Raw genomic sequence first — 22,907 nt, forward strand, 5'->3', positions numbered from 1 at the left:
CTACAGTGGCACCCGTTTCCATGAGTCATGTACGTGTGTCTATCCCAACCCAGATTCATCAAAAGCAGCCCCATTGTGTAGACGGGCACAACGACTCTGGCAAAAGGTCTGGCAGTGTCTTCGAAAGTTAAACATCATCCAATCCAGAAATTCTACTCCTGGGGACAGACCCAAGAGAGATGAAAGTGTTTGCTCACCAAAAGCCTTGTGCTCGAATGTTCAGAGTGGATTTACCCATGACAGTCCAAAATTGGGAACAGTCAGGGTTCCAACAACTAGGAGACTAAACAAACTCGGGTGTTCCATGGAATACTACTCAGCAATAGACAAGAACAGCCTGCTGTTGTCTACAGCATGAATGAACCTCAAAAACATGTTGCTAAATACATACTGTGCATTTCCATTTATATGAAGCTGTAACTCAGATAAAAGCAATTTATGGTGGGAAAATATCAGAACTGTGGCCACCTCTAGGGAGATGGGGGCAGAGACTAGGGAGGGGTGTGGGGGGCACTTTCTGGATGAAGGGTAATCACCTAGGTCTTCCGGGTGTGGGGTCCACAGGTGTATTCATTTGTCAAAACACAGAATAAACACTTGCAGTTCACACATTCCATTGACTAGAATACTACCTGCAGTGAAAACAAATACTGAAACCTAGTGAAATGATACCTACACGAAAGTGTTCGGGGAGAGTATAGTATACTAACATCTACAATTTCCCCTGAGGTGCATCAGAAAAATAGGGTGGAAATCAGTGGCTGGAAGGACTAAGGGAAGGAGAGACCTTGTAACAGAGCAAGTAAGTGAAATATTAATCGCAGACTCCAGAGGGTGGGTATACGGCTGTCCACTGTAAAAATTTTCAGCTTTTCCATAGACTTAAAAATTTTCGTGATGAAATGGTAGATATCGGAGAATCCTACTTACTTGCCCGCCCCAAGAAAAGATAGGATCACGGACTCAACGGACATGAGTTTGAGCAAACTCCGGGAGACAGCCCACGCGGTAGTCCATGGGGTCACAAGGGGTCAGACACAACAACTGAACAGCAATAACAGCAAAAAGGAGAGCAATTTCATAGCCCCTCTTCGAGGAAGCTCTTCCTTTCTGCTAACCAGACACGCTGCGGTCCCAGCCCACGGAGACTTTCGGCGGGGGGAGCGGGTGTCTAACTTGGTGGTGACACAAATCAGGTACTCACCAGTAATTGCTGAAATAATTAAATTAGCTGATTCATAAGAGAGACGGTGCACAGTGCATTTGCTATGGGCTGTTTTCCGATTTCCACCTGCAATCTGCTAAACATCAGACCACCAGAGAGCTGTCCTCGGGGGCCCTTTTCATACTCTGCTGCTGCTGCTGCTGCTGCTAAGTCGCGTCAGTCGTGTCCGACTCTGTGCGACCCCATGGGCTGCAGCCCCCCAGGCTCCTCTGTACTGGCTCCCTTTGCCCCTTTGTTGCTCCTGTGAAGGCACAACCTCCCCCACAGGGCTCCTTGGCTCACAAGGGCAAACAAGCAGGTATGTGGAAAGCATCAGCAGCCAGAGGCACCAAAAAATGAGGACAATTCAGCTTCTCTGCGGTCAAGAAGCCTAAGACTCTGTTTCCTTTCAGTAGACATGCAAATTGTCTGGCTGGCTGTTTTAGGGCTTCCCTGTGGCTTAGATGGTAAAGAATTTGCCTGCAATGCAGGAGACCCTGGTTTTATTCCCTGGGTTGCAAAAATCCCTGGAGAAGGGAGTGGCAACCCACTTTAGCATTCTTGCCTGCAGAATCCCATGGGCAGAGGAGCCTGGCAGGCTACTGTCCATGGGGGTCACAAAGAGCCTGACACGACTCAGCAACTAACACACACACATGGTTGTTCTAAGCTGACATGTATCCCTCCAAAATTCATAAGCTCAACTCTTAAGCCCCAGTACTTCCAAATGTGACTCTCTATGGAGGTAAGGTCTTTAAAGAGATAATTAAGTTAAAGCGGGGTCATCAGGCTCTAATGCATTATGACTGATGTCATAAAATGAAAAGACTTAGAGCACAAACACGGAAAGGACACAAAAGGCTACGGCCATTGGCAAATCAAAAGAGAGGCTTCACGTCGGTTCTATTTTAAGCTACAAATCTGGTGGGTGTGGTCATCTTTTTATTGCTTGAAGCCTTTCAAGTGTCATCTTAATAGAGAAAAAACAAAGGATTATACATTAAACACCTTATTTATTCATTACCTGGAATTAACACGTATTACCACTTCGTCAGATGTGAAGGTCTCGAAAACAGAAGGAACACATCACAGATGAAGTTAAGAGTCCTGTATTTACCCTTCATTTCCCCTTCTCTTCCTAGAGACAAGCCTCTCATGAAATCGCTCTGTATTCAGCCCATGGTCTTATATTTTTATTACATATCTTTGTGTATAAACAATACATTATATTGGTCATTGCGGTGTCTTTAAATTGAAGTATAGTTGATTTACAACACTGTGTTAATTACTGCTATACAGCAAAGAGATTCAGTTATACATATATACATTTTTTTCTCTTCTCTTCCATTATGGTTTATCATGGAATATTGAATATTTTACATATATGGTATGTCATTCTGCAACTTTTTTTTTTAAGTTTAGCCAGGTTATTATATAGAGAACAAGGTTTTCAATGCAAATGCTATGCAAGATTCTAGCCTAATGTACACATGGCTCCTCATCCTTTCCCTCCTGAAGACATGGTGAGCTGGTTCCCAACTGGTTTGCAATGAGCATGGAACCACGGCCTCTGAAGTCAGCCTGGGTTTGAGTCCTAACTCTGCCATGAACAGCTATGGTCTTACTCAAGCTCTTGCATCTTTCAGCCTCAATCTCCTCATTTGTGAAATCAGAGCAGTTCTCTGCTCACGTGATGTGTGTGTCAGTCGTTGAGCCATGTCTGACTCTTTGTGACCCCATGGACTGTAGCCCACCAGGCTCCTCGGTCCATGGGATTCTCCAGGCAAGAATACTGGAGTGGGTTGCCATGCCCTCCTCCAGGGGATCTTCTGGACCCAGGGATGGAACCTGCGTCTCATGTGCCTCCTGCAGTGGCAAACCATTCATAGGATGGTGTGGATTAAATGAGACGCTGCATACATTGCCTGGCCCAGAGCAAGGGCTCAAAACCAGCCGCCTCGACCTATTGTGTGCCTCAGAGGCTGAAAAGATGGAGCAATCAGTAAACACAAGTCTGGACAACGAAGACCATCTCAAGGATGGGGCCAGTGACAGGCAGCGCTCGGGGGGACAGAATGCAGGCCAGAGGGCTTCCAGGCAACGGTAGTGGCCCGAGCAGAAGACAGAGTGGGAAGCGGGCGGGGGTGTTCAGGGCTGCCCAGTTGATGAGTCTGGTTGGGGCAGACGGTTCTCATGGGGGAAGAATGGGAGGTAAGTCAGAGAGGTCCTGAAGCCACAAGATCCTGAACACGAACACCGAAGGCTCAACTTCACCCCGGGAGCAACTAGGGCCCGACTGAGGTTCCTGAGCTGCAGTCACCGAATTACTTCCCTGCCACCCAAACAGTTTTTTAAAGTCAACTTTGAGCCTGGGAGGCATTCCAAAACACAGCCGTTCTTTCATTTCTCAATTGCATATCAGAAGACATAGGTCAGAGCATGTTCAGTCGAGCCCAGCCCCGCTGGGAAAAGGTGAGTGGGGCCAAGGTCAGGATGGAGCCAAGCTTCATTTGGGGGGAGTGCAGACAGAAGAGACAAAAGGGAAATGGAAAGAGAACCCAGCACCCGAGGAGCACCCTCAGAACGCGCTTAGGGGCGGGTAGTATTCTTCAGCAATAAGATATTCAAACACTTTGTAGCCCGGCAAACTTTATAAAGGGCTTCCCACATGACGCAGTGGTAAAGAACCTGCCCGCCAATGCAGAAGATGCAAATTTGATCCCTGGGTTGGGAAGGTCCCCCGGAGAAAGAAATGGCACCGCACTCTAGGATTCCTGTCTGCGAAATCCCATGGACAGAGGACCCCGGCAGGCTGCAGTCCATAGCATCACAGAGTCAGACGCTACTAAGCAGGCTCACAAACATCATAAACGCCTTCCACGGAAAACCACAGCAGCTCTGACCTCACTTCGGAGAACACAGTTTGAAAGCTGCCAGTGTGACAGTCGTTCTGGAAGTGTGGTCCCTGGGCCAGCAGCGTCTGCCTCACCTGGGCACTGACGAGACGTGGCCTCCTCCGGCCCCATCGCAAATCCTCACAGTGGAATCACACACTCTGGGCTGGGGTCCGGTAGCCGGGGCTTTAGCCCCAGATGCACGCAGAAGCGTGAGGACCCCCAGGGTCTGACGCCACACCCCTCCTCCCCACAGGGTCCAGCCCAGAGACATCCTCCTGTAGCCTCTGCGCGCCCTAACCTTCCACCCTGTCCACAACCTCCGCGTTAGAAGTATGAGAGGTCAAAGCCGGAAGAGGAGTTAGGAGTCACCCGGTCAAGCCCCCAGGATGAAATGTAAGGAAACGGAGGCTCAGAGGCAGCCAGTGCCTCGCCCAGACTCACCCACTGAGTCCACGGCCGCGATGGGATAGACCACGCAGGCCACACTGCCCTGCCTCGTTCTCAGGGTGCGGCCAAGACACCTGCTCCCACGGAATTCAAGGGCGCCGAGCTCCACTGGGCCCCAGGGCCCCTCCCGCCCACCCCCCTTCCCGGCACCACTGTCCGAAACAGAACACCGCAGAACTCGCTGCGCCCTACTGGCCAGGGGTGGTGGGAGCTGCGGGGGCAGGGGGCTGGGTCTAGGACTAAAGCCACAGGACCGGCGGGGGTGGGTGGGCAGGAACTGAGAGGGTCTGTGACACAGGGCGGGTGGGGGGTGGAGGGCGTGAGCAGGGGCTTCAGAGCAGACCTGCAGATTCAAGCCCCAGCTCAGCCACTTCCTGATCTCGTGACCCAGGACAAGTGCGATAGCCTCTCTGTGCCTCAGTTTCCCCACCCATAAGATGACGATGCTAATGCTAACCTACCTCACTGGATTGTGCGAAGAGTGAAACAGGGGTAAAATTAGACCGTCCCATATATAAAAAGAATGTATATCTGTGTGCAACCGAGCCACTCTGCTCTATAGCAGAAACCAAACAACATTGTGATTCAACTATACTTCAATTAAAAAACAAATTAAAAAAAAAAAATAGACTGTCTTGAGAACAGCACCTGAGACCTGGTCACCGCACAGTGCCTGCCCTCCCTGTCATCAGTCAAGTTTCCCCAGAAGATTCCTCCAGCAGCTGCTCTGCTGAAGGCAAAGCCGGGGCCCACAGAAGTGTGGGAGCCGTGAGAACAAGGTGTGCACACAGTCCACAAGCTGGGATCTGCAGTGGATCTGCAAGAGATTCTAGCAGGAATGAGCCCGTCCCATTCGACAAGTCTGTCCGGAGTCCCTGTGAGGTGCTGGTTAAGGCCCTCTGCACCCACAGGGAGGAAAGGTCCAGGAGCCTGATGCCAGCCAGGGCACGTGGGTGCCAGGGAGTCTCTGTGGGACTAAGATGCTGGCTGAGTGACCCACCTGGGCAGGTGAGGGCAGGCACCTGGGAAGACAACAGGGTGGAGTTCCAAGGTCAGAATACTCCTGATCAGAGTCCAGGAAACAGGTGAGTCACCTTCCAGTAGCAGGGGTAGGATAGGGAGCAGGAAAGAGTGGAGCAGCCGTTTCCATGGAGACAGGACGTGACCCTGGATCATGGCGCCTGCAGGAGGGGATAAGTCATTCCTCTTCCACTGCAGCTTCCCCAGGCCCGGGCATGGCTCTGAGCTGAGAGGAAGAAGGGCAGGCCCCCGATGGGCTGGGCAGAGGGGCAACTGGGTGCTGCCAGAGGGAAGCTGGGCTCAGTGCCGGACCAGTCTTCACTTGCCAGCGCTCACTCCATCAACCCACCCCCACCCCCGGTCACCCTCTGAGGGAATCTTCTCCCAGGAACTCGGCCTGGGGGCCCAAGCGGACCTGGCCATATACTCGGCATCCCAGCCCACCTTCCCCAGAGCCCGAAGGTCAACTCCAGGAGGAAAGGAAAGGGGGCTTGACCTTACACATCCTATAACTACGGGAGAACACAGACCCAGCTGCCCAGCAAGCACTGCCTGCCGTTTTCCTAGCTCTCACAAAAGGGGCCAGCCCAGCAGCGGCTCTCAAATAAACATGCTGAATAAATGCAGAAATCAGGAAATGAGCGAGTGCCTGGGGAGAGGCTCGGCGACACCTCCCAGAACCCGATGTTCTTGGCTTCCTCCCTCTCCAGCTCACTCCCTCCCCCAGGGCGCCCCAGGGTCACCTTCCCCGTGAACCACCGGCCCCCAAACCACCGGCCCCCAAATCTCTGTCTCTTACAATCAGAAAGTGACAGGAGAAGAAAGACAGTTCTCCTCTCCTGACTTCTGATTGCGGCTTCCCCTACGATCCCACGGGCCCTCTGTGGACAGACAGGAGGACGATGCGTCAAGGTCACGGCCAGGGCCACTGTGTCCAATCAGATGAACTCGAAAGCAGGTACATCTAGAATTTTTAAATCTCCATTTAGAAAAAGCCATCCCCTCTCCTCCTGGAGAAGCTCTATTTTCACATCTCTATGCTTTTCTTTCAAATTTTCCATTAAATACGTTTTCTAAAATTCTTCCCTGCTTCTCTTGAGACAGCCCTCTGAGCTGCCACCCTGACTGGACTCTAAACTCCAAGAGAGAAGGGCCCCGGCCTTCTATGTTTGAGGATCCCATCCCAAGGCTGAGCACCATGCCTGGCTCATGGCTAGAGCCCGGGGCTGGGACAAAAAGGGTTGGCCCCTTCTCTCCTGGGCTTGCCACCCCAGCCAGTACCTCCGCCCATGCTTCCCCAAGAGGCCAGAGGATGGCCAGGCCTGGGCAGGTGAGGCGGGCTGCTAGACACCTGGGCCCCCATGGCCTGGGGCCAGATACAGCTCAGTCTCCACAGTGAGGGGAAACACACCAGCGCCAGGCCCCTGTCGACGGTCTGTCATGCACTTGGGAGTCAGTCCTTTGAGAAGACAGAGCACAAGGCCTCCCCCTTCAACTCCCGCCCAGGGACAGGAGCCAGACTCCCCCAGAGGACACAGGAAGCTCCTAGGGAACACTTGGGCCACAGGCCACACGCTCCAGAAAGCCAGGCACCTCTTTCCACGCCCTCCCCTTCACTGCCAGGGGCTTCCAGGAGCCCTCGCTCATTCCCAGGGCCTCCAAGACAAGGTTTCTGCTGAAGGACTAGGACTCCGCCCCTCCCCCACGCCCCTGCCCCCTCCCCATCCCTCATGTTATTTCCCACTTGGTGTCTTGTCGCCACATTTGTTAAAATGACTGCCACTTAGGAGGTGGCAAGGAGTCAGAAACACAATCTGGAGCAAAGCTGATATTAAATAACTTCCTGAGCCCGGCATGTCTGCCAAGGCTCCCTCCTGGATCTCAGGTGGATAATAAAGAAGCTACAAAAGATGAGGAGCCAGCAGCACCCCAATTCCAGCCTCAGAGCCACGCCTCCATGGGGGGAAGCCCCTTCCTTCTCCGGGCTGGAGTTTCTGCACGAGGAAAGCCTAAAGTAAATCCTTCCCACGTCATCCCACACCCCTAGACACACACATGCCCGTGCGCACGCGCACACACACACACGAATGCACACACACTGAGTAAAGGATATGAAATAACGTCTGACACTCAAATCCAAGCTAGACGAGCCCTCCCCATCAACCAGACCAACCATCCGCCCCCACCCTGCTTTCCAGATAAACACACTGAGCTTCAGAGATCCTGCATCAGCTGAGCCCAATCAGATAGACCCAGGATGAAAGCATCTCAAGAAGAGTCATCACCCAAGGAAAACACCAGGAGGGTCTGGCTGTTGGATGCCGGAATTGGCTGGCCACAGTGAAGTCAGGCAGGTACACAGGTGTGGTCCGCAGGCATAGCCTCATGCCATCGACCCAGCAGCAAACATGGCCCATGGCCATCATCACACTCGGTCCTCAGAGGACCATCTCTAGCTGCTGGCATCGGAAAGGGAGAGAAATTCAACTGATGGGTCCTCTGATGCCTGATGCAGAGTTCTCCTCTGCCCAGTGACGCCCACCGCCGCCACCCCGCCAGGTCAGAAGACGTTGCTATTCCTCATTCTGGCCACTTGGTGTCACTGCTGCCCCTAATGAACTGGAACCATAGAGGGCTCCTTGGGGAGTAAAATGACCCACCCACCCCTCTATTGCTCCCCCCACGGCGAACAGGATCCCATAAACATCTCCTGCACTGTGCCCTAATTTCACCCTTCTTCTAGAAACAAAGAGATGGTCCATCAGGGAGTATCCAACATGCTCCAGAAGTTGACACACATCATGTAATTTAATTCTCACAGGAACACCTCCCAGCAACACCTGACTTTGCAAGTGAAGAAAATGAGATTCTTAGAAATTAACTTATTCAAAGTTCAAAAAAAAAAAAAAAACAAGCAAAAAGGAGGACAAGGATGGGAACCCAAGTTTGACAGCAAATTTCACGACCATTCACTACGCACTTTGGCCTCCCTTGAGACACCAGACTCGGTGTCGGGGGTTCAGGTTAAATCAAGTTGGCTTGCCATGCTCCGCAGAGGTGCTGGGAGGGAACCATGAGCAGTTTTGTTCAAAGGCACAATCATTTGTTGCTGTTCCGTCGCTCAGTCGGGTCCACCTCTTGGCAACCCCATAGACTGCAGCACAACAGGCTTCCTTGTCTTTCACCATCTCCGGGAGTTTGCTCAAATTCATGTCCATTGAATCGGTTTTGCCACCCAAGGCCGATTCTTTACCCCTGAGCCACCTGGTGAGCATATTAGGGCCGGATGAATAGCGCCTCCCTCCCTGCAGAAATCGTGGTCTAGTGCCCTCTTGTGGCTGATCATAGAACTGGAGTGAATGCGCATGGACGGCTCTTAATGGGACGGATTTGTAGTCACCCCTTTCCCATAGGACTTATACATTCTTTCTCCCAGGGCTGGTCCTGGAGCCCCGTCTGTAGCTGACAAGCCTCGTCAACTACAATAATCGGAAGAGAATCATCCAGAGAGCCAGAAGCTACCCTGGGCAAGAAGAGCAGGAAACCACACAGAACAGCTGCAAGGGACTGGGCGCTCCTGAGTTTCCCTGCCTGGAGGTTCCTGGCACCTAAACTTCCGCGGCTGAGGAGTGGGGCAGGCAGGCCCTGCCACCTGGTTTCCCAGCTGATGTTATCAGTAGCAACCATAACGGTCTCCCTGCTTTTGAGCCGACGCGTGCCTCAGCCACCCTGCCACTTTCCCAACTACACGCCACCTTGATCATTCTGCTGCCTCCCTATACTCTGGCCCAGGTCCCAAGCTCCTCTCTATCCCCACTTTTCACGGACCCAGAAATACCCCTGCCCTTCACCTCTGAGAGACTTGACTTGTATGTTTGCCAGTTGGGCCTCTGTGTACCCACCAGATCCCAGGCACCTACTGCAACATCATTTAATCAGCTGCTCTAGGAAGGTGCATCTAGGAAGCCTAAATTTTCAGATGAAAAGATGGAGGCTCAGCAAGGTTAGGTAACCTGCCTAAGCTCACGCAGCAGCAGCAGCCGCAGCGCCAGGATTTAAACTGAAGGCGATCTGGCCAAAGAAGCCGCTACTCTTCCTATGACACTGAGTTGCCTTTCAGGCAAAGGAGCCATTGAAAATCTCAGGGCCCAAGAATTGTTCTAACGGGAGACCTAGGTTTAAAAGATTAAATCAGGGTAGGACAAACTGAGAAAGTAGCGTTGACATATATACACTATCGTGCGTAAAACAGATGACTAGTAGGAAGCTGCTGTAGAGTACAGGGAGCCCAGCCCGCTCTGTGACGACCTAGAGGGATGGAGTGGGGGAAGAGAAGAGCAAGAGGGAGGGGAGATATATATATATATTATATATATATATGATGACTGATTCATGTTGGTGGATGGCAGGGACCACCACAATATTGTATAGCTTTTATCCTCCAATTTAAAAAATTTTAAGAAAAAAATAAATAAAACATGCATCTGGTACAGTATGTAGGATGGGCTGGGAGGAGGGGAGACTGGACTCAGGAAGAGCAGATGACGGTCATTAAAAGTATCCACGCCTGTGGGATGACGTTCTGGAGAATGGTAATGAGAAGAAGAAAATGAGAGACCAGCATTAAGAGTTCTACACACACACGCACATGCGCATGCACATTCTCATCAAAACCTTATCAGTGTTATTTCCGGTGAGGAAACTGTAATCAAAAAAGTAGCCAGCCCAGGGTCACACAGTTGGGAAGAGCCAGGGTTGCGAACGCAAGCTTCATTTAGCAGGTGCCACTCATAAGCAACATTATACAGGCAAATGCTCTCCCACCCAGGACAGCCATAAATGTTATCTTCATCCCTGCTCTTCAGAGGATCAGCCTCAATTAAAAAGTATCAGAAATAAGCAGACGGGGAAAGACTGACCACAACAGAGAGGGTCCTACCTGCAGCCTGGGGTCCAGTAGCCAGGAGATGGCCCTCAGGGCAGAGCTACAGGCCCCAACCCATGGGCCCAGGCTCCACCACAAAAGTGGGAGATCCCGTCTCCAAAACTGGTAACTGTGGGACAAAGCTCCTTCACCAACCACCTAGTGCACAGAACAAGACAGCACCTGCTCAGATATGAGACTGCCTGGAACAGGCAGCAAAGAGCCCAAAGCATGCACAGAACAGAAATAGGCCCCAGTGGCTCAGTGGTAAAGAATCACCTGCCAATGCAAGAGACATGGGTTTGATTCCTGATCTGGGAAGATCCTTGGAGAAGGAAATGGCAACCCACCCAGTATTCTTGCCTGGGAAATCCCATGGACTGAGGAGCTTGATGGGCTACGGTCCATGGAGTCGCAGAGTCAAGACACGACTTAGCAACTGAACAATGACAACAAGCCAGTCCAGCGAGGGCCCAGGACCCCGGTTTGCAAAGCACATTGATGCCCATCAATGTAGATGGGGGTCTCTGAGAACAGTGATGGTCTAGAGAGGTTGAGAGACAGCACCAAGCCCTCACGTCTGGTAAATATCAGGGCCTTGTACTTCCTGAGCAGTTACTCGGTGTGTAATTTGAGAGCTAAGGAGTGGGATCGGGCAGGGGCGGGGTGCAGGGAGAGAAAGGGGAGAGATGCCTTGGAGGTCATAAGGCTCCCTTCTCCCATGACACTAACCCCATATCGTAGCCGTCTGTCAGCCTCTCTGTGCCCCCATCAAGACTGATCTTCCTGGGCAGGAACCATGTCCCGTTCATTCGTCTCCATTACCCCTGAACAGATGCATTGACCCCTCCTGCTGCTGCTCAGACAGACTTGGAGGGAAGGAGGGCGCTCCAGCGGACATCCTTCACCCAGGGCACTCTCCCAGCCACCTCCCGGGGGAAGCTCAGGTCCAGGAGACTCACGTGCCTGGGCTGCAGATATCATGCAGGCAGGACCAGCTCTGCTGAGGGAGGCCCCGCCTAGGGGACAGACCGACCTCCCTGCTCAAGAAAGGCTCTACAAGCCAGGCCAGCCAGTGAGCATCTCGCCGGACTAGAGAGCTGCAACCCCAGCTCCCGGCAAAGGCAGCCGTGGATCGTCTCGTGCGCAGCACTGCCCTCTGGTGGCCACTGGGAGCCTAGACGCAGACGATCTCGGCAGGCAGGAAGCCAAAGGCGTTAAGGCTTGTTTACGGGGACCTCAGTCGTGATGTGCGGAGAACACGGAAGAGACGCAGTTGTGCGTGCGCAAAGACGCCCCCGATGCGCGCACACAGCCCGTTTTACCGTGGGAGGCAGCCCAGATTAGGACTGCGAGTCTAAGACTGCTCCCTTCATCCCTCTCTCTTTGCAGGAGTCTAAGGGCTCCTTTCCCTGCCTCTGGAAGAGCCTAGATCCCTCAGCCCCAGAGCAGACGCTGGCAGAGGGCGGGAGGACGAGAGCCTCACCAGCTGGGGAGGCGGCCTTGCACGTTCTGGTCTCGCTGTGCTAGGAACTCGCTGGGTGACTGAGTCCAGTCTATTCATTTCTCTGGAGCCTCAGGTTCCCGCTCTGTAAAACGGGGTTTGGCCCTAATTGTTCCTGAGCCCCTTTCCAGGTCAGATGATTTATGGTTCAAAGTCTTGATCTTTTTTCATAATTCAAAAACACTCCCGGACATCTAGAAATGGAAACAACCAACATGGCGCCCTAGCGCTTGGGAGCCTATGGAGTGTGCATGCGATTGCCCTGACCTGGCAGTGATCCCGAGAGGGAGACAGGCTCCAGTTTCTAGAGGCGATCCCAGCTCCCAGAAGGGGAAACTGAGGGACCCCCCAGATGTGGTGAACTCTTCAAGCCTAGCAGCAGCAAAATGCGGTGTCCCCGCAGATTCCTGCCCTGCAGTCTCAGCAGTTGGCTGGGACCCCCAGCTCTCTCCCTGAGCAAGGGGGACTGAGACACAGGGCAGGAGTAAGGGTGTGTGTGTGTGTGTGTGTGTGTGTGTGTGTGTGTGTGTGTGTGAGAGAGAGAGAGAGTCGCTCAGCCCTGTCCGACTACCCCAGGGAGTGTAGCCCGCGAAGCCGCCTCTGTCCATGGGATTCTCCAGGCAAGAATACTGGAGTGGGTTGGCCATTTCCTTCTCCAGGAGGAGAAAGGGTAGAGGGAGGCAAAGGCTGCTCATTTGAGGAGGAGGCATCAGAAACATCAGGAAGAACTAGAATTCACTCTCCAGGAAGACGCTCTAAACATCAGCTTCTAGCTCGAGATGGAGACACCAGACATCCCCTTGTGCTCCGCATCCAGTGGCAGCCTTAGGAACTCCAAACTTGAACTGGGAGAAGCCGCCCCGCCCTCCGCTCTTCCATCCAGGCTGTCTCTGGCCGTGGGCAATCGGGGACACAGTCCTGCTGACCGTGTCTCAGCCCAGAGTGGAGCTGGCAGGGACCCAGCGGCCAGCTTCCTGAATCTCCGCCAGTCTCAGCTGCCACCTGGTCTCCTGGGAGAATTGACCTGACCTCAGAAACCGGGACACCAGGGGGTGGCCAAGGAGGTCTGGGGTGAGGGCTTGGCTGAGACACAGCCTCGGGGAGGCTGCTGTCGGGAACAGGACAGGAGGACCCCAAGTCTCCCCCATCAATACCTCCTGTCTGTGTCAGCGTGGCCACAGCAGACTGGCCAACACCAGACCCACCACTCTGCCATTGGCCTTCCTCTCCAAGCCCAGCCAGGGGAGTTAGGGATCCTCCTAAACCTTCATAAAGTCATTTTTAAAAACCTTTTATTTCATGATTAATCTATCTGGATGGTCATAGATTCATGAATGCATGTGTGTAGCTGTCTATATTCACATGCATAAAGAGTACTGCCGAAGAGCATAGGCAACACTGAATGTCAGACTCCTTTGCCACTGACTGGCTGTGTGAAAGGAAGCAGGTCACATGCCAACTCTGGACTCATTTTTCCCAGCTGTAAAATGGGATTCAGAATAGTGCTTATCTCAGAGAGTTGGTGTGAGGCCATGATGGGGTATTTATTGCCTCGGAAGTGCTTGGAATAGTGTCTGGAACATAGTAGGTGCTGTCATGAGTTACCACTAGTATCGATAGCTTTCTCCTTACCCGGCATGACACAGGCCACTGACTCTCAGAGTGCTGCTATAAAGGTAGTCGTAAGTATTATCCTCATCTCAGAGAGAAGGCAACTGAGGCCCAGAGAAGGGAAGGGGTTTGTCCAGAGCTAGGAAAAGGCCAGGTCTCAGGGAGCTGATGGGGAAACCAGCTGCCAGCTTCTACTCCCTACTGGATGATTCTGTCTGGGGAGAGAATCCTGAATCTTCCACCACCCAAATGGGGCACACTTTCGATGGGACAAGTCAGATGCGAGGACGGGGGCAAAGGGGAGGTCAGAAAGGACAGGCTCCAGGCCGACTGCTCCCACAGATCCTGGAGCCCTCTATGTAAATAGAGCTCAGCAGAGGCCTCACGGAACGCGGTTCTAATTGGCGTGGGCTGCAGGCTGCGAAGAGCCTGGGGCTGCCAGCCTTGCATAGTTGCTGCCTCTGGGGACCCTGGATTTGGAATCATCGCCCCAGAGGGAGACACAGTCGTGGGCGAGGCTCTGACTTTGACAGAGTGCCCAGAGAGGGTGCCAGAGCTGAGTGGGAGAAGATGGGCTGGCACCTGGGCAGGCACGTCCTCCAGCAGCCCAAGGGCCCACAACTCCCTGCCCCTCTCTGTGCCTCTCCTGGGACCCTCACGGGGAACGTAAGGGAGAAGCTGATCCAAGAGGTCCCTTCCAGCTCTCAATTCAAGGGAGCCCTGCCCTCAACTGATAGGCAGAAATGTGAGGATCCTCGTGGGGGTTCACTGGGCGTTGGGCTTCTGGAGCCTTCATCCCTGATGGTCTGATGAGCCAATCCATCAAAGAGGGGCTGCTGGCATGCCCGGCCCTGGAGTGTTTGTTTTTCTCAAAGTGGAGGCCCGCAAGGTTCAAGGGATGACGGACGACCTGAGCTGAGGGCTCAGTGGGTCATTGATAGAGCTGGGGGCCCAAGTCCAGCCTCTGCTCAGGCCACACTTAGACCCAGCTGCCAGGACACTCAGCCGCCCTTCACAAGGCCCTCCCAGATGGGCCGCTGCCTTAATGCTGCCCCTAGGCAGAAAAGGAACTTTCTGGATAAAAAACGATCTGCCTGACTCGGGAGCCAGAGAGGCCATGAAGGGAGCATGGTTGGGGGCAGGGGTGGGGGAGTGGGGAGTGGGGGGCTCAAGACTCTTCCAGATCTTTCCTTCTGTGAAACACTCAAGTTCTCCCCTTCATTTTGTTTGGTAAATCAAGACAATAGGGCTAATAATTCCTGCTTCTTCAAGGAGCTGTGGCAGAAATAAATGGAGCAACTGGAAACTGGAAACCAAGACAGAAATGAATAGGGTGGATTCATGGAGGTGAAGGATTTGCTACAAGGGACAAAGAGAAGGACCCGGAGGGCTACTGGAAACTGTCTTTTGAGCGCTGGCCTGGCCTCGGGTCTAGGGGGCCCTAGGAATCCTGATCCCCCTGCCAGCCAGCCTGCCCCCTCCTCCCACACTGCTGCTCCCCCTGCCAATCCATCAACCCTCCCTTGGGACAGAGCCAAGAAGGGGAGCCAGGGGCTTCAGGACCACCTCTCCTAATGCTGGCCCAGGCCCTTCCAATCCCAACAGTGGGCCCTGAGCTTTTCTAATTATGCATGCTTAAGCAATAAAAATTTCATCATGTAACCTCCAAACATGCCTATTTACTAAATTATATGCTTATACATCTTCCATCCATACATTAAATATTAAATATTCCCTTTTCTCAAGAAGAATAACTTGAAATAGAAGTTCTAACGTTTTCTTCTCACATCCAGCAGAGGCCCCTGCTTGGGCAAGGAGCTGAAGCTTGGCAGGGGCTATCTCCCCGCCTTGAGCTCACAGTACAGAAGGGGGCTCATGAGAGGCCTCCAGTGAGAGTCCACAGGCTTCGGTGCATTCTTGCTAAGCGTGACACTTGGTTTTGGCAGTCGACTCCACTGGGGAGCCCAGAGTCCACCAGAGGTGGACGGGGAAGGAAGGGGAGACAGTGGCCAGTAGCCAATGGCCAGCAAGGGGGCACCTGCTGCCCTCCTCAGGGTGGCATCATGGGGGTCAGCACCAAGCCCAGGGGGTGGTGCCCTTAGAAGTGGTCTAGCAGAGCCTCCTTGGGCTCTGGGATGGCATATGTCCAAGCCGGAAAGGACACTGCCCCATGGTCTCAATTCATAGTTGAATTTCCAGGCTCAGAAAGGCTACAGTCTTCTATTGTGGTCCACATAGGGTAAGGGACAATCTAGGGGGGTTGACTCACATGTCCTATCCCTTTCTCTAACCCTACTTTTCCACTGGCCAACTGGATGCCCCAAAGGGAGGCTGGAAATGGCATCTGTGGTCCCAGGATAAGCCACTGGACGCAGCCCTCGAGATGGGGGACCCCAGGCAGCAGCAGAGATGCCATGAGCCTGGGGTCAAAGGCCACCGTGAGGGAGAGTCACAGGTTACCCATACTCTCAGCAAAGGGCCAGCTGGGGTGGGGGCTGAGTCCACCCCCGACAGTCAAAGAGGAGGGGGCAGCAGGCAGAGACCAGTGAGGCAAGAATGGCGGTGGCATCAGGCCCCTCCCCCTGCATAGCCTCAGCGCTCCACTCCCACTACACAGGAGGGTGGTCCAGCACTTGCAGGATGCTGAGCTGACAACGAGTTCCAGGCTCAGCCCTCAGGGGGCCAGAACAAGCTCTCTCAAAGCTAGGACCAGGCTGGGCTGGTTTTATCCAAAACTGTCACATGCTAGGTCCCCTGGAGCTGCAAGATGGATGTCCTGGGCCCCAGGGTGCTCCTCAGAAGACTGAGCTGGGCTCAGGGTTCTGGCTCCAGGGAGGGTCCTCCAGGGAAGGCCTGGAACCACCCTTCCACAGCCTGGCGTCCACACAAAAGCTCGGGGCCTCTGCAGTCTGCGGTCCCCAGCTTCTCTCCAGGGCTATACCCACTCCCCCTTCTAAATCTCACCCCCAAACCCCTTCACATCTCTGTCTACCTCCCTCAGGCCTAGCCTCAGTTTGGGGGCTCCTGACTGAGCCCCATGACGTTCTTGGGGCCTGACTCCCACCGCTGCCTGCAGTCTGGCTCTTGCTGGTAACTGTCAAGGCAGGCTCTGCCCATGACCCTCAGGAAGACTGAGAATCAAGGAGTCAGTGCTGCAGCAAGCAAAGCCCCCGATGACCCTGACCCGGACAGGGGAGGGCCTTCCGGGGGACAGGGGAAATAAAGTGACCAGAGCCCTGGAAACGCCAGGGGCCCTGCTGGTGGCGCAGGGCCCCAGCCAAGAGCTCATGTTCTTCTCAAGCCAACGAACACCCAGCCCAGAGATGCTGTCTTCCCCCCCTGGTCTTTCTAACAGCCCGAGGATGCATGGTTCCAACCCAGCCCCAGGCAGACTTGGTTTCCAGACGCCCAGACAGCCCCCCTCCCTGCCACCACCCTTCTGCCTTTGTGACGTCAGAGCCGGCTTGGGCACGGCTGCGCATGGACCCTTCTAGGTAAGGTTACTGTGTGTCAGAAGCTTCAACCACAGAGGGACTGGCCTTCTGAACAGAAAGAGGCCAAAAGGGAGGGCACTTGGGGAGGGACAGAGGTGAGACTCACACGTTTGCCTCGAGGCCTTGCATCTGATCTCCTCCTGACACTGGTGGGGCTGCCAACTCCCCATCAGAGGCACCCTCAGTCAGCCTCCCACGAGGGAGGTGGGAACCAACCCACATGCCAGCCCAAAGAGGAAGATCACAGGAAACCTCTAGTTCCTCTGAAAACTCAGGTGTCATCAGTTCAGCACCTCAGGATCCCAGAGCCCCAGGAACAGGCGGGCGGCTAGGTGGCAGTCACCCCTGATTCCCTTAGCTAGGGCTGCTGGAACTCCAGCATGTGCCCGAGCCTCTTCCTCAGCCCCCAGAGCCTGTCCAAGCTGCACCCCTAGACATACAGTAGCATTAAGGGCTTCAGGCTGGTGGAGGGCTGGGGTACCCCTTTGACGCCTTATCTCTGATACCATCAGACATCTGAGGAACACATTCCTTTCCAGCAAAGCCCAGGTTTGGAGTGAAGCCCCCCTCCCAGGTCCCACTAAAGGAAGGCCCCCTTCTGCCTGGAGGGCTCCTGTCTGCCCTCAAGCCTCCATGCACAGCCCTGCAGAGTGGGGCGCCTGGGCTTTGGGGTGGGGCCTCAGTCCTGCAGAGGTCTAAGCCTGACTCACTGCTTGGGGCTGTGTGCCCCCAGAAGCCATTTGGCAGCCAGAGCCTCCCTCATGGGATAAGATACGGAGGGGTGACATCTGCTTCCCAGGGCAGGCAGACCTCCCCTCCTTCTCTCCACGGTCATCTGCCTCCAGGCCAGGAGGCTGGACCCTTCCGCAGTTCAGTCAGTACCAGCCATGGATATAACAGGGCACTGGGGAGAAGATGGGGTGAGGAAGGGTCATCCCACCCGTGACCTCTGACCTTCCCCCACCTGCCACTCAGCACAGCTCCTGGGGGAATCCAGTTGCCTGGCTCTGAGGTGTTGGGGTGTTTTCAAGGAAAGGAGTCCCAACTCCCAGGTAAAGAGTCTGAGTCCTGACACAAGGATGGAGACACTCACAGAGGGACTCCCAATCTCCTCCCGGCTCCCTGTCCCCCAGTTGCCCTTTAGGTCCTTCCGTGGCACAGGGGATAAGAAGCCACTTCCTCCCTTCCCATCACTGACCTTTCCAGCAGTCTCATCTTAGACCCTCCGCCTGGAAAGATCAACCAGCTCTTCCCTATCAAACTGCCTCCCCAAGCTTCATTTTTTCAGAGGGACCATTTTTCAGAGGACTGCTGCGTGGCCATGAAAAGCCTACGTGATTGTGACCCTCCCTGCCTCCCACTGGCTTCCTACAGACACACACATCCTTGGAGCAAAGAACGGGCTGAGTGAAGCTCACCAGCTTCCAGAGACCCGCGGTGGGCACCCAGGCCACCATCTCTCTAGCTCTTGACCCACCCCATCCCCTGGAAATCCTCAGGTCCAGCTCCTGAGCTTCTGAACCCACTGCTAGGCTCCCCTGAAATCCCTCACCCCACCCCCTCACACACACCCGCCCCACAGTGTACTTCCAAGGCAGAGTTTCCCTGGCAATCTCACTCCCACCCTCCTCTCTGCATCCTTAGGGAGGCTGAGATGCTGTGGCCTGCAGGTGGGAGAGGCTGCGCTGGGTCCATCCTGTTTTCTCCTGCCCTCCCCTCCACCCCACCCTTGGCTGTTTATTTTGTCACCCCAGGGCCAGCTGGGTTGAAGGTGGTGAGGTTGGGCGGGTCGGGGGGCGGGCGGTGGCGGTGGTGAACGATCCAAGCTAGATATGGGCCAAGCTTGTTTCCTGGGCCAGGATTCAGGGGGCACCTCCTGAGCTGCACACTTCCCTCAAACTGTTAGCTGCAAGAACGCGAGCGGAGTCTCCATTAAGCCAAGAGGGCTAGTGAGCTTGGGAGCGAGCAGGACCGCAATTCCTCCCGGCTTTATAGCCCCATCAGACTGAGGGTCAAGGCACGGGGAGGTCTGATGCTTAGGAGAACAGTTCCCACAGCCGAATCCGCCCAATGCCTTCCTCAGATGCCAGCCGGCACTTCAGTGTCAACCCTTCTCAGCATCCCACCCACTTTGGGGGTCTCCAAAGATTGGGGGCCTTGTTGTGGGGAGACAGGTGAGAGCTATCTCCTGAACCCTCCCTATGCCCTCCACACCCTTCTCTGGATGGTAGGATTGGGGCGGGGGGGGGGGGGGGGTGTTCACCTGGCTGAGGTCAGTGGTAGAGAATCTGGCAGGCTCCCTCTCTCCGCCCTGGGGTCTGACCCCCACCCCTGCCAAAGAAAAATGCCACCCCCGCCCCAAAAACAGAGCAGGCCACCATAGGTCTCACTCAGATGGGGCAGAACCAAGCAAATGCCAGTGGGAGTTCCATTTTTCGAATAAACGATCACAGAAGAAGCCCCATCTCCCAAACACGCAAGCCTTCCCTCCTCCCTTCAGCAGCCTGACTCGGAATTACTGGAACAGTTATCAAAGCTCAAAGAGAAACGGGATCTGTAGGCGCCGAGATGCAGATGAGGGTGGGAATCAGGGGGTGGGGGGTGGCTGTCTCGGAAATGCCCAAAATGGGGTGGGAGAGGGCGGGCGAGAGGGAAGAGGAAGGGGTAGGCGTCCATGGCTGCCTCGACAGGTCCAAAGTCTCCCAGAGAGCAGCCAGCTTCCAACTTGTTTACTTGACGGCGTGTTTTGAGGTTTCCAAACGGAAAGAGTTAAACCTCTCGGCTGGATCGAGAGCAGTCTCTGTCACCTTTCCTCCCGGCTAAGCGCTGCCGCCGCCTCCACTGTCGCTGCCCGGCGCGGCTGCCAGGGAATCGAACCTCGTCTACTTTATTCCACTTGAGCGTGGCCAAACTGTTGCTATTTAGTGGGGGGCCAAGAATCCGATTCACACCCTCGAAACGAGCCGCAGCGGGTGGGGGGCGGGGGCGGGAGCCGGGTCCCGCGTGCCCCGGCCGCTGGGGTCCTCTCGGGGGAGAGGCTCACACACGCGCGCGCGCGCGCGCACACACACACACACACACACACACACACGCATCGCCAGATCACGCCTCGCCAAGGCCGGAGTCACCTGGAATACGCAGCCCGCGAGCATCTCCCGAGCCAGAGCGAGCCTAACGCGCGCCGGGCGGGAGGCGGGCAGCGGCGAGCTGGGGCGGGCGGAGGGCCGGCTCCCGGCTGCGGGCCGGCGGGCGAGAGCGAGACGCGGAGCGAGGGGAGCGGCGGCGGGGCTGGGGAGCGGCCGCCTGACTTACATGGAAGTGATATTCCTTGAGATGTCCGTGATGTTGATGCTGGCGTTCCCATTGCTGTTCCCTGAATCCTGCCCTTCCAGGAGCGGGAAGAGGTTCCCATCGTCCGGCCGCCGGCAATTGATCTCAGTCTTGCTGCAGACACAATTTGCAGGGCAAGCCAACACGGAGCCCACATAGTCCAGCCAGACGCTTCCCAGCAAGAAAATCCGCCAGAAACTACACTTGGCTGGGCAAAGAGAGACATCCATCTCCGATCGCTGCTTCTAAAAAAGAGGAGGAGGAGAGGAGAGGGGGTGGGGTGGGGGGAGTGGGGAGAGCTGGGGGGGGAAGGAAACAAAGACAGCGAGGGAGGGGGGAAGGGGGAGGGGGCCTCTGCCTTTGAAACGCCGTGCGATCAGATGCAAAATCCTTCAGCGTCTGAAACCATCGCGGCCGCCGCCGCCGCCGCCGCCGCTGGGTGGGAGCCGCGGGGAGCGCCTAGTGGCGCGGTCTGCCTGGCATGGTGGCCGGCTCGGCGCTCGCCGGCTCGCCGGGTCCGGGGGCTCGGGAAGCGCGAGCCGACTGCTCTCCGACTCCGAGACTTTGCAGGGTGGCAACAGACGGTGGGGAGGCAAAAAAAAAAAAAAAAAAAAAAGGCAAAAGGAAAATATGGTGCGAAAGTCACCAAGTCCCACCTACTGGGCAGAATTAAAACGGACACACCTGCAAAATACACACACTCACACACACTCACACATCCACACACCCGGCGCCGGGAGGAGGAGAGGATGCAGCCGGAGCCGCAGCAGCCGCCGCGAATGGCTCGCCGCGCGCCTGCAGAAATGCACAAGTGCTCCGAGCCTTACGAAACGCACGGGTTATCGGAGCGTCTTCCTCGGCCCCCTCCCTCTCTCCCCTCCCTCCTCCTCTCCCCTCCCTCCTCGCGGCCTCCTCCCCCCCGCACCCCCCCCCCCGCCCCGGCTGGGAGCGGCAAGAGAGCGGAATCTCCCCCTCCCTCCCTCTCCCACCCCCCTCCGCACACCCCTCTCCCTCTCTCTCCCCTCCTCCCCACCCACCCACCCACCCACTCGCCAGCTCCCGGCGCTCGCCCGCACCGCCACCCGCAGCCGCGCGACCGCCCGCTCCACGCCTAGCGGCCCGGCGCCCGCTCGCCGCAACCCAGGGAAAAGCCAGACGGAAGGGAAAAAGTTGCAGTTGGGATTGCGAGGGTCTGGACTGGGGCGGGGGACTTGGCGAGCCGGCGGCGCGACGCGGAAAGGCGCTCTCCTTTCCACTTTTTGGCCCTCGCGCTGCCCGGTTTTGCTGCAATCCGGACCGCGAAAGGAAGTAAAATGAACGCGGCCGAGGTGACCGGGGAGCGCTCCCGAGCCCGGCTCGGGTTGGGGAGGGGCACAGGCTCGGAGACGGCGATCGGGAGTGCGAGGGTGCACAGGAACCCCAGAGAGGCGCCCAGGGCCGGGGACCCGCGCCACGAACGCGCGGTCCTCGGTCTACGCGACACTCGTTTCCGTAATCTAGACTCCGGGAGCTAGGATCGGCTGGGAGGGGACTGCGGGACACGGTTGGGTAGGTGCCCCCGCGCCCCCTGCGCCTTCTTGGCGGCGGGATTTGCGTCCTTGGACAGACAGGGAGCCGGGAAGGAAGAAACTAGCCCCGAAAGGGCTGCGCTGGAGATCCGAGGTGGCTCGGGGCGAACCGTGCGTGCGAGAAAAACCGCCGGGGAAATTGAGATGCAAGGGGCATTTTTTGGCAAGCACCAGGCCAGTACCGTCAGAGGCCGGCTTCTCGGGCTCGGCGATCGGGTGCGCTGCGCTGGCTGCCGGGCCAGGGGGTGGGCGAGCTGCTTTCTCCGGATTCGGGGGCACAGGACCTCCCCCTCTTTCCCTCCCACACAAGCACCCCTTCCTGGTAGGAGCTCAAAGCAGGTGCAGCCTGACACGCGAGCTCGGTTCCCCGCGGGAGAGGAGGCGAGCCCCCGTTCTTCGCCTTGGTAGCGATTTTTCTTTTTAATCAAACGTCAGAATACCGAGTGTGAGATGTTTGCTGAGACAACCGGAGCATTCGCTGTGAGAAAGGAAAAGAAAGGGTTAGGGAAGTCCGAGCAGGCAGACACACTACAGCATTCACACGCAGAAGAAAGCGGCGCTCTCCTCGCCGACTTGGAGGAGGGCAGGCGAGGAAGCGAACACGCTGAATTCAGCTGCATCCAGCATCTGAAAGGATTCTCCCCCGCCCCCCTGTGGATTCCGATGCAGGTCATGCAACTTGCGGGCAAGACGGGGGGATGGGGGAGATGCGGGTGCCACCGGCCCGACCCGGGCGCAGTCTCAGGCTGGCTGGGCGCCTGCGAGTGGCTCTGTCGCTGTGAGTAAACTTGGAAGCAAGAAAAAAAAAAGAAAGAAAGAAAAGAACGTGTCTATAAAAGGCAATTTTTCCCCGACTCCCTCTTACATTCCACCTTCCCTTGGCCTCGGTGAGACTTTTACCCCCTGTT

At 55.6% G+C, this 22,907-nt stretch overlaps 1 protein-coding gene across 4 annotated transcripts in view; it reads right to left on the reverse strand.

Moving 5' to 3' along the window:
* The window catches only part of NTRK3 (neurotrophic receptor tyrosine kinase 3), a 416,320-nt gene extending 395,601 nt beyond the window's left edge, over nt 1-20,719 (reverse strand). For all 4 annotated transcript variants that reach the window (XM_018066411.1, XM_013972912.2, XM_018066413.1 and 1 more), the window contains exon 1: nt 20,414-20,719. In XM_018066411.1, the coding sequence (XP_017921900.1) occupies nt 20,414-20,661 (248 nt within the window). In that variant the 5' untranslated portion in view covers nt 20,662-20,719. The remainder of the gene's footprint in view (nt 1-20,413) is intronic.

The sequence above is a fragment of the Capra hircus genome, chromosome 21 (assembly GCF_001704415.2).
Source record: "Capra hircus breed San Clemente chromosome 21, ASM170441v1, whole genome shotgun sequence".
Classification (NCBI taxonomy): Eukaryota; Metazoa; Chordata; class Mammalia; order Artiodactyla; family Bovidae; genus Capra; species Capra hircus.